Consider the following 14,711-nt stretch of genomic DNA (forward strand, 5'->3'; position numbering starts at 1 on the left):
TCTGATTGCTTTCAGCAATCAGACAACTATAATAAAGTTGTAGGATCTTATACTCTGATTGCTTTCAGCAATCAGACAATAAGGACTACTGTGGATAATGATCGCACTTTAGTAACACTGAGATGACGAGTGATTATTGTTTATGAAACAATGTTTTTTTTTGTTATTATTTAAACAACAGTTTCCCCTAAATCTCTTGTGTCTCACTGTATGGAGCCTGAAGGATTCATGCCTCTGTCGAGACTCGCGACTCTACCTGAACCACCTCATGAATTAGTCATGTGGTACAGCCGGGCAGCGAAGCTTCAGACGTCATTGTTCTCAGCTCCTCCCCTAGATGAAGCAAGCCTCGATACGCGCTTCACGGAAGCTCCTCCTACACTACTCGACACATGCCTCGAAGCCTCGGTACAGAACGTCACATCACTAGAAATCAGGGTGGGAACCGTGAACTGTGTGCTAAAGTGTGTGCTAGCAACTCACGAGTTGCATGCTAGTTTGGTTCTTTGATGTATGTTTTTAGTAATGTTTCATGTTTTTTAAACATGTTAATCGCACATATTCACATTCAACCTGCACAAAAACTGATGGAAATTCATGTTGGAAACACGTAAAATGTTCGGTCAAGATGCACATTGCTGCATTGTTTTGCTAGCTCGTAGCTAGCTACTTTAAGAGCCTAAATCTTATTGTTGGTTGCACTTTTTTTCTTCTTTGTAAGAAGTGTAAAGGGTGTTTTTATCAATATTGTTATTTAGGGGCTGCACGGTGGCGCAGTGGTTAGCGCTCTTGCCTCACAGCAAGAAGGCCCCGGTTCGAATCCCGGCTGGGGGATTTGGGACCTTTCTGTGTGGAGTTTGCATGTTCTCCCCGTGCATGTGTGGGTTTTCACCGGGGACTCCGGCTTCCTCCCACCGTCCAAAAACATGATTCATAGGTTAATTTGTGACTCTAAATTGCCCCTAGGTGTGAATGTGAGAGTGTATGTGTGTGTGATTGTGGCCCTGAGACAGACTGGCGACCTGTCCAGGGTGAACCCCGCCTTCGCCCATCAGTAGCCGGGTTAGGCTCCGGCGCCCCCACGACCCCGAAAGGGAAGAAGCGGTCAAGAAAATGGATGGATGGATGGATTATTATTTAGCACTTTGAGATGTTTTAACAGGGAAAGGACTTTACTAAACTTTATCAGTCATTCATGCTATAAACTTCATCAATCTCCCTCATTTCTGGTCTTGGGTGACAATCATTTACAAGCTCTGTTTTATGGATTTTAGCACAGAGGCAAATAAAAACTTACGGATATCCAGAAGCTGTTCATTTGACAGAAATGCATTACCTGTAGCAGTAGAAGGCGCAATTCTTGCACTATTTACAGATTAATCTTTATAGATAATAACTATTTAATTTGAATAAATAAAAATATTTGTTCAAAATGGGTTTACTTCTTTCAACTAAAATTATTATAATTCCATTTTTGTCAATGTGAATTTATTTTAAAGAAATTGTGATACATTTGAAATCGTGAATTAAAATTAAAAATATCTTGATTTTCTTTATTTCCCATATCGCCCAGCCCTACTTCTGGGAGTAGGGGATGATCTGTATTGTTACTCTTCTCTGTAGCTTACTTTGTTCATCTTTTCATGCTTTGGGTTCATACAGTAATTAGTTCTTGCCATTAAGTCTGGTCTTTTACCTTTTCGTTGATCTTATTGTTGCATTTCTGTGAATGTGCCGCTTTCCTGGTAAGCTACAGACTCCTAAATCCTTAAGTCATACAGCAAATTCTGTCATGATCTGCAAATCTAAGAGTTACAGAAGATCAGCATTTTGTTGCCTAAATCATGTATAAACCTCAAATTCACTATATCAATAAGCATTAGCTACTAACTGGATGCCATTTGTTTAATGAATCGATCCCCACCTTCACACTCTCTGATGAGCAGCAGAACAGCGCTTCCCACACACATAAATATGTGCTTGTCACTAATCCAGATTTAACCAGCCAGCTTGGCTCCTTACAGCAGAAGAAGACAAATAAAATAAATAAATAAAGGGATATTGTGACTTATGCTCTGAATGGTTCCTGTTTTTCTGTTTGGACTGAACACATGAAATTGATTGAGGCCCCATGCAGCGTTCGGGCTATACTTACGGGTGATAAAGCGCCCTGAGGCTTCTGTGCTTTGAAAATGTCCAGTTATTATACACACAGTCCATTTCAGCTCTCGAGTGGAAAACTATTGATTGAGCCAAAAATCTAACAAGTGTTCAAACTGAGCAACAGTCTACATTATCAATCCAGAAATATGACTCAGCATGATCTTGCTGTTTTGGAAAAGAAAGCAAAGGCCTGATCAGCTCCTTCCCAGAGGCATGCCACTGCTTTAATCAGCAGCCAACATGCTGCTGGTGCTGCAGCCAGTGCTTTTCAACTGGAACCAGACCAAGCAGTCCAACATTTAACACCTCAACTTTCATTTCACTACCGCCTTCCTTCACCACCACTTTGCCTTCTCTCTGAGTTCATCTATCATTCTTGTTGCTCCTCTTCCTAGTCTTCTATTTTCTGATTGTTCGTCTCTGGTGGTTGACAGTGTTGGCTGAGCTCCCAGATAAGTGAGTGGTATGAAAGCACTGTGGAGGAGTGGTTAATAAAGGGAGCATGCTCTGATCACCATGAAAGTCAGTCGTTCGATCAAACCCAGGGCTCATTTAAGAATGTGGGTTAGACTGACACTGTAGAACTTACAGTCACACTAGGAACAACTGCTGCATATCTGAAAATGCTAAAACACACAGCGGTTTGCTTTATTATAAAAAAAGTACTCCAATTCTTAAGATGCCAGCAAACAGGTGTATGACCTCAAACAGTACTAGGAGCTCCTGAAACCTAGTGGTCTTTCAGGTATCAGCACCTCCAGAAAGGCTTCTTCAAATTTGACAAAGTAACTCAAAGTTGTTTTTTTTAATTGGTATATTGATCTTCATGCACTGTACCACAGCGCCCAAGAGACTTACGGTCATGAACCCGTCCAGTAGACCAGAGTCAGGTTTGGGAGGAGCCTGCAGTCTCTCCATGGACCATTTCTCAATGATGGAAGCCACTTGACTGTTTTCAGTGTTCAGGATCCTAAAGCCCGTCATGTTCACTCCACTGTATCGGTAAGGCTCCACATCTAACGCAAACAGATCCTGGAAACAGAGAAAATGCACACAGATATTCCAATAAGATATTAGCCGTCAAAAATGACATGGATTTGTTCATTCCTATAGTAATGCCCTGAAAACATCCAAACTTTAATTTTACCCAACAAATCAGGTTCTGGACAAAAAGACAGTTTCTAACAGGTAAAACAAGAAATAACTCTGCTTCCTTCCTCTGGACAACAAGCATTTTAAAAATGATGAATTCAAGTTAGGCATATTTTATTAAATATGACAAAATCAGCCCAGAACACATGAGTGCTCCTGGTTCTGAGGTCTTCTAGGGTCATACATCATTGGCTGAGAGTTTATTTGACTACTCAGTCATAGGGGTTGTGGACTTGGAGTCTGGGACATAATGGTTTTCTATACAATTGGGTGCAATAGATTTAAATAGCCTTGCTCTCTCTCCTTACTCCAACATAAAACGTGTTATTGGGTAAATTCTGTTTTTGCAACAGTAACACCCTGATTTAACACTTTAGGCTGAAAACTCAACTTCACCTAAATGTAGTCCACATTTTGTTGCAAAAGTTTAAACTGGGTCATCTTTAAAAAGCAACTTGCAAATTTGCAAACGACAGTCATAATCAGTTAGACACATTAGTTACATTTGTTTTAAGGCAAAAGTAGTGTGAGCCCCGTTGAAATGAAAATTGCAGTCTTTGCTAAAAACTTTTCTATTGTCTTTTTTAAGTTGTAAATGTCCTGAAAACAAACCTTTAAAGTTGATACGTTATTTGATAATGCGGCTGTGTTGGGATCCATGTGCTATTTTTGTCATTTTCCCTTCCTGGTCTGCCTCCTCCTCTTCTTCTTCTTCCAGTGTTGTTTCATGGCAGATGGCACACAGTGTTAAGGTGCATTGCTGCCACCTACTGGTATGGAGTCTGGTCTGCCTCCCTCTACAAGTGCTCTCTGACTCAGCTGTAACACATTCTCCTGGTTAGAAGCCTCACCTTTGGTGTCCTCCGGCTGCCTAAAATGATCTTCAGCCTTCTGGATTCTTGGCTTCTGAAATAACCAGCCAGCCTGCTAACCTGCCATCCCAGTCTAACCCCTTCTCCTTCTTAAAACTTATGGCCACAATACACAACTTAAAATTATTTTCTGTCTGCTACTTTGATCTGCCAGACCTGTTCCTTACAACATGCTACTACTACTTACAACTGCCAAATGAGTTGTAATGTTTCCTTATGGGGTCTAGGTCTGGTGTATGTCAGTGTATGTTATGTTATTATCACATTCATGTTTAGTCGTGTAACCCTTGTTACGCTAAGAGGTTGTGTCAACGTTTTACCAAAGAAAGATGTGTGACTGTTCTTAAGAAATGTTCCTCCTTTACCATCTTTACGTTTGACTTCATTGTCAACAATTTTATTTTGTTTCTTTGGCTTGTCTGTTGTCTTGTTTTGTGTTTTTGCTGGTCTTTTTTGCTGGTTCATTTAAGTGGTGTATGTTCACTTCAATGCTTCAGAAATATAGGTCTCATTTTGTCAGAGCTCTTTCGCAGCCTGTAGCCATCTGTGTTCCACTTAGGTAACACTTCTTGTAATCCAATTAAAATGAGTGAATGAGTGAATCAATGAATCAACAAATAAATGAATGAATGCAAAAAGAAAATCTAAAAAAAAGTCTGTCTGTCTGAGTCTGTTTTTGCAGATAACTTGACCAGGATGAGACTTGTATACACGTGTCCATTTAAACGAATGGTTAGCCGACTTCAAACTATAACTTGGTAGTGACAAATGACAAAAAAAGACAACTTAAAAAAAAAAAAGCAATCACGGAGGTCTTATGTGCAACACATATTCAGAATATAACTCTTTCCGCCTGTAGGGCTGTCGGTCTCTATGTCCACTAGACACATAGCTGACCTTGTTTCAAGGAACTTATCAAGTTTTTTTCACCCTTTACAGTTACTGTAACTACTACTGTAACTCTTCAAGCGTTAATGTAATGAATGTAACTAAGGCCCACAGCAGTCACTGAGTGCTACGCCCACATTGTTCAGACAACATGGACCAAGTTACATTTGACATTCAGAATGGAATAAACGTTGAAGTCCAACTATTTGTTTTGCTATTAAAACATAAAAAAATGCTAACTACCCCAAACCCGAAAGCAAACAGGGGTTTTAAAGGGAAGGAATTCCCTGCAATTCGGATTCAAATTTTAAGTGAGACTTGAAACAGATGACAGACTGACAGAAGCACAGACACTTTCTCCACTTACCAGTGTGGTGAAGATAAAGTGGTAATATTCTGTCATCATCCCCATGGAGAGAGCCTGAGAGCAAAAGAAGATCCAGAGGAAGAGAGATTTGGGGATTTCAGATGAAAAAGAAAGCAAATATAAGATTTTGTCACATTCTGTACAAAGTCTCTCACACACAAATTTGCCTGGTTGTTTGCCTGAATCAGTAGCTGTACCAGCATGTAATCCGATCAGGCATTCATTCTGCAACACTGCTGTAGCCACCAGCTCACAAATGAAAAACTGAAAGCCACCAAAAAGACACAATCAACTGCATTGCAGCTCAGGATCATAACACATTTGGCATGTGTGTGGGGAAACAGAATGGTAGATCATTCTTCATTCTAAGGATTCAGAACATCTGGATCATGAACAAGTACATCCCCTCGCCCCCATAGCAGATCACAAGGGAGATGGAAATCAGCTTCAAATCACTGTTCGTCCATAATTCCTACGATTTACACCCTGATTACATTACATTCTCCTTCATCCAACACAGCAGTTCATCACACACTGACACTTCAGCATCTTGATCCACTCTTTCAGTTGTGATATGAAATGAAAGATAATATAAAATGCTTTTCTAAAGTGGTTTACTCTGTCTAGAGAATTCACAGAAAAGCATTAATTAAGATGTGTAGATCAAAATCTGCTTTTTTCATTTCAGATGGCGCACCAAGTACCTTAGTTCAGGAAGAATATCCTGATCTCCCAAAGTCTGTCTCTTTCCTGAGTGTTCTTCCTTTTTCTACACTTCTCTGGTTCCTCTTTCCTCCGCCATTACTTTGCAGCTGCTGATCCCTGTCACATCTCTACATGACGTCATCAACTTGTGTGCTCCTCCCTCTACTTTCAAATGTCTCCCTGTAATCTTCTCTTTTCTGGAGAAATGTCTTCACCACTGCCATTTCCATTCTTTAAGCCCAGTCCACCACCATTTGTCCCTCTGCATTCCAGTTCTGATCACCACGCGTACCCATCACCTCCCCGTCACCTACTATAAGTCTGTTAAAGTCTGTTCCAGTCATCACTTTTTCCACTCTCAGGATACCCTGGATCTCCTCATTCCTCTTCCTCCAGATTTGTCCTTCTCCTCTTGCTCACATCCTACCCAAGGGCTAAAACCACTGACAAGATACAACATCCCGCCTTTGATTTCCAGCTTCAGACCTATTGACCTATCTGACCCTCTCTTCACCTCCAGAACATTTTTATCAAACTCCTCCTTCAGCATTTCTCCTCCTATGTCCCTTTCTTCATCCACATCATAACAAAACAGATTCAATCTGCTTATTCCATCTGGTCTCTTGAAAACACACGAGATTCTCCTTTCTTCTTTCCAATATGTCACCCAACAAAAAAGTTTTCTCTGTCAAAGTTCTAACAGTTAAGGTTTCTACTTAACACTTCTTCACTCCTTTCTTTCATTTCCTCTCTCTTCCTTCACAGACATCTTCCTCCTTTTCTTCTTTCACCACCGTAGTCCAATTTCCATGGGCACCCTGCAAGTCTACAGCTGCAATGGCAGTGATTGTTTACCCAGACCATGACTGATCTGGTGGGAAACTTCTGTCAGTGATTTATGGGATTTCTTTGATCAGGTTCTGACACAACCCTCTGCATGTGTCTGGAGTTTGGAATAGTACATTAAAGCAGTGGTTTCCAACCCCAAGGCTGCGGACCGGTACCGGCCTCTGGGTCACTTAGTACCGGGCAGCAGACAAAAAAAAAAAAAAAAGAAAGAAATACAACTTTATTTCCATTAAGTTTATTTTCTGATTCTGAAGGATGCTTTATTTTGAAAAACTGCCAGATTCTGTTCAGAACATTCGTCTGGGTCACAGCTGCTAGCTGCACGGCTAACTGGATTGCTAAACTAGTAGCTCAAAGTTACAGACGTGGACAAAAGTGTTGGTACCCCTCAGTTAAAGAAGGAAAAACCCACAATTCTCACTGAAATCACTTGAAACTTACAAAAGTAACAATAAATATTTTTTTTTTGAAAATTAAACAATCAAAATCAGCATAAATTTTGAAATGTTGATTAAGTCCATTTGAACTCAAACATGGTTGCTTTGGTTGCTGTGATTGCTCTTTTCTGTTCTTGAGGTGGTTGCAAGGAAGATTTAATGAAAAATTTAATTTCAACTTTTGGTGCAAAATCTGCATGTATTATGCATGTATTTGTGTGCATCTATCAATAAACCTCTTTCATGGTCTTCAATGTTTCAAAAAAGATCAGCTGGCTGTGAAGTCAGAGTGAACAACTTAGAATTAGACTTTGTCATTTATTAGTGTAAATTCCATCCATCACTTCATTTTTTCTGTTATATTGTCATATACAAGAATTAATAAAGATATTATTTTGTTCAAAATACTCATTACATTTGTTTTATTGAGATAAAGACGGTAGTAATAAAAGGCAAACATAATGTGGATTATTTTTCTTCAGCACTCTGAAGAGTGGACTCTTGCGCCAGTCAGTAACTGCGCTTTCACTAACTAGGAAAATGTGCAAATTGGATTTGCAGTAATACATTTGCTTAATGGAAAAACCACAGTTTTGAACAAAAACCTCTTATTTATGAAAAATGTGTTTTTGCGCTTTGAGGAGGTGGTTTTTGGGGCGTATCAAAATAAAGACATTTCACAAAACTCCAATAGAAACACTTCTTTAAATTAAATGTGCTTCTCTGTAGGAACTGACACAGCATCGCACAAAAACTGAGTGTGTCATATGGAACTGTCCGATCCACAAGTCCTCCGTAAAATCACCAACCAAGATTTCCCAAAATCACTTCGCCTACGCTTGCCGCTCCGTGGCTTGAATAAGACGCTGACGTCTCCTTTGATAAGTGATGATGACCGCTAGCGCCATGGCAAAACTTTGAATTTATCTTTTCGTGTTGTCAAACTGAAAAAAAAGGTCCAGCTGCTAACTTGCTAGAACGCTATTTTTTAATACCGCTGAACAGGCTTCTCGCGTCTGTGTCTGGCTCATTGACATATATAGAGACTGTCAATGGTCTGACACCGCTGTGACATCATCTAAATGCTCCCTTGTAGATCTTTAACATAATCGACTTAAAACAATACTTGTTCTCACCTATCGCCATGGTTTTGAATGACTAATTGTGTCAGTTGGCTTGCGTACTACAGGTTTATGTTACATGTCTTAAGTTTTAGATTAGATTAGATTGAAATGGTTTATTTCCATAAATACATGTCAAACACAGGATAACTAAACATTAAGAGATTGCCTGAAAGGGAGTGGGAGGAAACGAATTTATATAATCCTACCCTGGCTCGACTTTAACATTTCCTTTACGTGCATTATCATTATCCAGTTCAAAACTTATAATCAGATATTTATGTCTTTCCAACATAGATTCAGGTTAGTATGTAGTGAAGTTGAATTCTCACTAAATATTCTAGTCCTTCAAGAACAAAAGGATCTGCACTCTCTCAGATAAACTTCATCCGACTCTGATAGCAGCTCAATAAACTATACTTACCGTACTCGACCTCTTTGGCTCACCTTAAATACTACCTCAGAAATTTACCACCAGTGGTGTAAGAATATGAAATGTTTTTGGACTTTTTTTCTTCTCTTGTTTTTTATACATCTAGCTGAAAGCGATGATATCAGGTGGATGTCACTCACTCGAATTCATACAATATAACACTAATTTATTTTTGTTTACTAGCAAACGATTCTCCTGAGACTGTGACACATGACAACCAGCAAACCAATAGTCAACAACTGTTTTTGATTCTTGTTAATTGCAGTGATTTAATTCTATCAGTTGTGGCAAATGCATTTGTGATGTCAAACAGACTAAATATGATAACACAAAATGAAAACAGACAGAAAAGAAAATGCATGTTGTTGATAAGGGTCTGATTTTGAGTGCTACTGATTAAAGATGCATCTTAAACTAATGAGGGGACAACTCATCTCCATCTTTAAGCTTTATAGGAGCAAAGGAATCCAAATGTTCAGTTTTGAAGGGCTTGTAGACAGCTTTGTGTTCACAGATACACCAACAGACCATCTGCACACCTGCTTGAGGATCCCAGCTGCCATTTCATGACCACAGTCAAAGATGATATGAAACTCTTTTCCTCGTTTCATCTCCTTCAAAAGTGGTTTGGCATCCTTGTAGTCTGCAGGCAACTGTCGGATCTTCAGGCGGATATTGTACCGGGACGGAGCTTTTATAAGTTCCTGCAGCCGAATCAGTCCTTTGGAGAAAAACACATACATCCAGACTAACCGTTAGAAAGGTCTTCGGCCTTCAAAAGTTGTAAAAAAGTTCTTCCAACAAGATTCATTTGCAATATGAAAGCAAATTTCACATGTAAATGCTACCTATTCATAAGCATTGCTAGAACATACTTTAATGTATTTGCCATCAAAGAAAATTGTAAAATAACTGTAATCATTAAATAAGGACACAAAAGAAGGGGGGGGGGGTAAAGGAATTGGTGATGTGGTGGGGGTGTATAGGATCATGAAGCAACAAGTTGCTGCAAGTTTATCATCAATTCTGCCAGATGTAAACGAGTTAACCTAAAAGGGGCGGGGCCTGTCCACAGAGACACTTGAATGTTACAAACTTACCTGTTCGCTGTCCTTCACATATCAAAATGTCAAGATGTGCACAATACAACTACAGTTAACACAAACATACTTATGCACACAAACTAACACAAATAAGGATTTCTATCTGTCCCGCATACTACTTGTGTATAGGTGAGCTGACACCTGTGCTCAGGTGAGGGTTTCTGTACAGCTAAGATGATAGATGCAATATAAAAAAGACGTAGAGCGCCCGCTCATCCCAGCCGGTCAGAGAGCAGGAGAGCGAGACAACCTGTGGCTGGTACTTGCAACAATCTTGCAGTGAGAGATTGAGGAAGCAGAGCTTCTATGCTGCAGCCCTAATCAGCGGGATGAGCAGCTGAGCAGAGGGGCGGAGCAGAGGAGAGAAGCTAGGCAGGGAGGGGACAGATCCCAGCATTCAGCCCTGAGGTGACCCCCTCACCCTAAGTAGTGGTCGTACGAGGAAGGAGGGTAGGTCGGACTCCCAGACTGCTGAAACAACACCCCCGCCCATCCAATCCAACCCAAGTGCTGAACCAGAACCCTCCTGGTTCCATTGCCCCCGCCGTCACCGGAAGGCCAATAATAATGCAAATTGTTGCAGCTATTCCAAGGTGTGCATCTTTTTCTATGCGTGATTTTTTTAATAGCAAACATCCATCCATCCATTTGACCGCTTCATCCCGTTCGGGGTCGCGGGGTGCCGGAGCCTATCCCGGCCACTGATGGGCGAAGGCGGGGTACACCCTGGACAGGTCTCCAGTCTGTCGCAGGGCCTCATTCACACACACATCCACTCTCACATTCACACCTAGGGGCAATTTAGAGTCACCAATTAACCTATGAAGCATGTTTTCGGACGGTGGGAGGAAGCCGGAGTCCCCGGTGAAAACCCACGCATGCACGGGGAGAACATGCAAACTCCACACAGAAAGGTCCCAGCCGGGAGTCGAACCGGGGCCTTCTCGCTGTGAGGCAAGAGCGCTAACCACTGCTCCACCGTGCAGCCCATAGCAAACATAAAACTTGAAAGTAATAATTATTTCATTGTTTATCAATAGTTTTAATGTTTTGGAAGCATGCTGCATTTAATTAATTGAATGTAATGCAGTTCTATAAAGAAAAAAATCAAAAATAATTTTAAAAATGTCTTGAAAAAACAGACTATGAGCCACGAGTTGACCACACCCACACCGTCAACGTCCTGGTCACCCACGGACGTCACTGCTTTGTGCCTAGAACTGTCGTCAGGATTGACTCACAAACAAAAATAAACAGTTCATACTGGTCAATATTTAATACTTCCTCAACGAGTCCAGGCCCATCTAAAGTTTGAAGAGAGCATCTGGATGATCCAGAGGAGGATTGGGAGAATTTCCTATGGTCAGAGGAAACCACAATAGATCCGTGTAAAAGAAAGAAGGAATGGAGCCACTTATGTTCAGATTTAGAGTGAAAACCTCCTTCCATCAGCAAGGACATTGAAGAGGAAACATGGCTGGGTCTGTCACCATGCCAACCATCCCAAACTCACTGCCGGGTAACCAAGGAGTGGGTTCATAAGAAGCATTTCAAGGTCCTGCAATGGCCTAGACCAGGGGTCACCAACGTTTATGACCTAAAGTGTCAATTCAAAATGTTCTCCTTAACAACTGTGCCACCACCAACTATAATGTGATCCCCTATGTCGTTCACCTTTTGACTTATGCTGTCAGGGATCACCTGTGTGAATCAGCTTTCACTGATTCACACAGGTGGTTATGTAGTGTTTCACGCTGGATGTTCTTCCTGACACAATCCTGTATTTTTAAGACACAGAGAGACCCAGTTTTGCAGCAGCATGGAGGGTCTTGTCTAAGGACCCTCACTGGATTTTAGCTGATTTCTCTGGAAACTGAACCCAGGTCTACACCAGCCACCTGAACTATCCAGACACTTCTAACTGTAACGCAAACTTACAAAAACATTTTCAAGATATCTAGAAAAAAAATCTAATTCATGAACAGCAGGTCAAATAGCTTTTTTTTAAAAATATATTACTCAAAATTTAGCTTTTATAATAATATTTCACAAAGAAAATAATTGGAATGTTATTGCAACTATGTTTGTTTGGAACCAAAAGTACTGCATTTGTGGTATATGTCATACTAACAGCAACAGGATTGGATACATCAGACAACATATACTGAATATCTCTAAGAACTTCACTACTATTAATAAAACTAAAGAAACATTATGAGACTAAACCTGAGTAATGCTGTTACTTTATTGTGTGATGATGATTTCATTGCATGTAAAACTAAATGTTTTCACTTTTTCATTAGTTTGCTATTTATAGTGATTTAAATCTTCTGCAACTGGACAGTAATATTCTTAATTTCCACCTGCAGTAAAAACAGTGGTAATCAGCTCTAACATTAACTTAAAAACTTTTTCTTATTTCATATTGACATTTGGCAGAACAGAAGGTAAGTCTGAGTATGATATGATTTTGTTCGGTTATTATTCAACAAACTGAGCTTGTCAATCTTTATTTATTAAAAGCACTTTTCTTCATTCCGAGCACTTTACAATTAAAAAGAAAACAATATACAGAAAGAAAAAAAAAACAATTAAAACCAACACCACACACCCACACCACATACTAGCAGGAACAAATGACTAGAATTCTAGAAGAGACGTAAGACTTGGTTCTGCTGTGAGGAAACCATAGATCAGGAATCTCTTCAACCAGAAGCAGATCAACCACAGAACATCACTACGGCGCCCACCAGAACCAGACAGCTACAGGTCCACTAAAACACTCCAACAAGAGTGAGCCTCAGACAATAAACACAGACCAAACCAGCAAGTCCTGCTACAAAAGATCCCCATCTGGAAACTAAACTTCATCAGCGACGCCATAAAAATAAGCAGCTTTGCAGTCATAAACTTTTGCTTCATGCTCTAACGTTCCAAACGTGCGCTCAAATCCTAACACCTGCCATCTCACCAGCAGCAATTTCCAAACACAGGAGTTATTACGACTTTTTATTGTCACTGCCTGAACAGTGCGCATTGATCTAAATCGCGCAGTCATGAAGGCTGACGTGGAAAGCAGAGATGTCCCGATCAGGTTCTTTTGGGCTCGGTCTGATTCTGAGTCATTTGATTTTGTGTATCTGCCGATAATGTGTTCTGATCCGATACTTTTGTGAGACATTTAAAACATGAACAAATTAAATAAACAGATTAGTGGTGCCCCTTATTTATATTTCAATAACCTTCTTTTATCATTAAAAACTTCAATAGAACACTTCTGTGACGTAGCTTTAATAAACAAGTTAAAATAGATCAAATATAAGCTAAGAAAAAATAACTATTTTCTTGTCATATAAGTGATAATCAGTAATGTGAGAAAGTTTAGTGACTTTAGCTTAAACATCTTTAGAGCTATTGAACATTTTTGACCAAATGTGATTCCTGTCCTCATTTAGAATTCTTGAAAAATGAATTATGACTTTGTTTTAGCATAAAATTTGATGAACGTTCATGAATAGCTGATATCATTCCTAGTTTTCATTTAATCGTTTCTTTTTTTAATTATGTGCTTCTTTTTTAAGTTCTTAAAACATCACATTTTCGGTTTTATTACCGCAGTAGTTAATTTTCTTAACTTTTATTTCTCTGTCAGATAAATTAAACAGGCATATCGAAGGACAGCTCGGGTCCTAAGGAGTTATATCACGGAGCTAGCAGTTAGTTTAGCACAGTTAGCTGCTGCTGTCCATCTGTTGGCAGCACGAAGAACTTCCCATTAAAACCAAACAAAAACTTAGTCTTTTTCTGTTGAAATGCCTTCAGAGGTTGTTGTTTGTGTTAGGACAATAGAGACACTTGCTGTCAGTTTAAAGCATTTTTAAGAGTTATTGATCCCGGAAGTCTGAATCAGCAGACATCTTGCTAGCTTGATTGAATTGTTTACATTAGCCTTCTGCTTGAGCTGCTCCCATTTTCTGCTACGTTTTACGGCAACAACATTTTATGATTTGTTCATGACATGCAGACTTCTAGTGGAGTATTTATCCGGAATGGTAAGCTTGAAATATAAAGCTCTGATCATAATAAGAATATATGAAATATTTGATCCTGATCAGGGCAGAACCTCCAACTTAGTCATCAACCACGTGATCGTGCCGCATTTCCAATCACGTGATCGGATCAGGACATCCCTAACGGAAAGTAATGTGTGATCTGTGAAACTATGAAGTTTTATTTAAAAAAAAGCCACATGTTTATATGGGTGGGCCGGAGTCACAGCGCCCTGTGAACGGATTGGACCCTATTCTTGTGACGTCATGGAGAAACAAAGATCCTTGTGAGAAAAGATAATCACACTTTTCAAATGCAAAAAATACAAACTGACAACAGATTAAGTGTTTATTGTTGTCACACCCCTGCGTGCCACGGTCTTTCCCTCCACGTGACCTAGGTTGCCGACCTCTGGCCCAGTCTTCAGATCTCATAGAGAATCTTTGGAGCAGAGGTGGGGACTCGAGTCACATGACTTGGACTTGAGTCAGACTCGAGTCATGAATTTGATGACTTTAGACTCGACTTGGACTTTCCTACCTCTGACTCGTGACTTGACTCGGACTTTGAT

General features: G+C 40.0%; 1 protein-coding gene across 3 annotated transcripts in view; it reads right to left on the reverse strand.

Annotated features, from left to right (window-relative positions):
- The window catches only part of grik2 (glutamate receptor, ionotropic, kainate 2), a 382,659-nt gene that overhangs the window by 249,979 nt on the left and 117,969 nt on the right, over window positions 1-14,711 (reverse strand). For all 3 annotated transcript variants that reach the window (XM_024267614.2, XM_024267615.2, XM_036215863.1), the window contains 3 exons: window positions 9,527-9,708; window positions 5,443-5,496; window positions 3,022-3,195 (listed from right to left, as the gene is read on the reverse strand). In XM_024267614.2, the coding sequence (XP_024123382.1) occupies window positions 3,022-3,195; window positions 5,443-5,496; window positions 9,527-9,708 (410 nt within the window). The remainder of the gene's footprint in view (window positions 1-3,021; window positions 3,196-5,442; window positions 5,497-9,526; window positions 9,709-14,711) is intronic.

Source organism: Oryzias melastigma, linkage group LG16 (assembly GCF_002922805.2).
Source record: "Oryzias melastigma strain HK-1 linkage group LG16, ASM292280v2, whole genome shotgun sequence".
Lineage (NCBI taxonomy): Eukaryota > Metazoa > Chordata > Actinopteri > Beloniformes > Adrianichthyidae > Oryzias > Oryzias melastigma.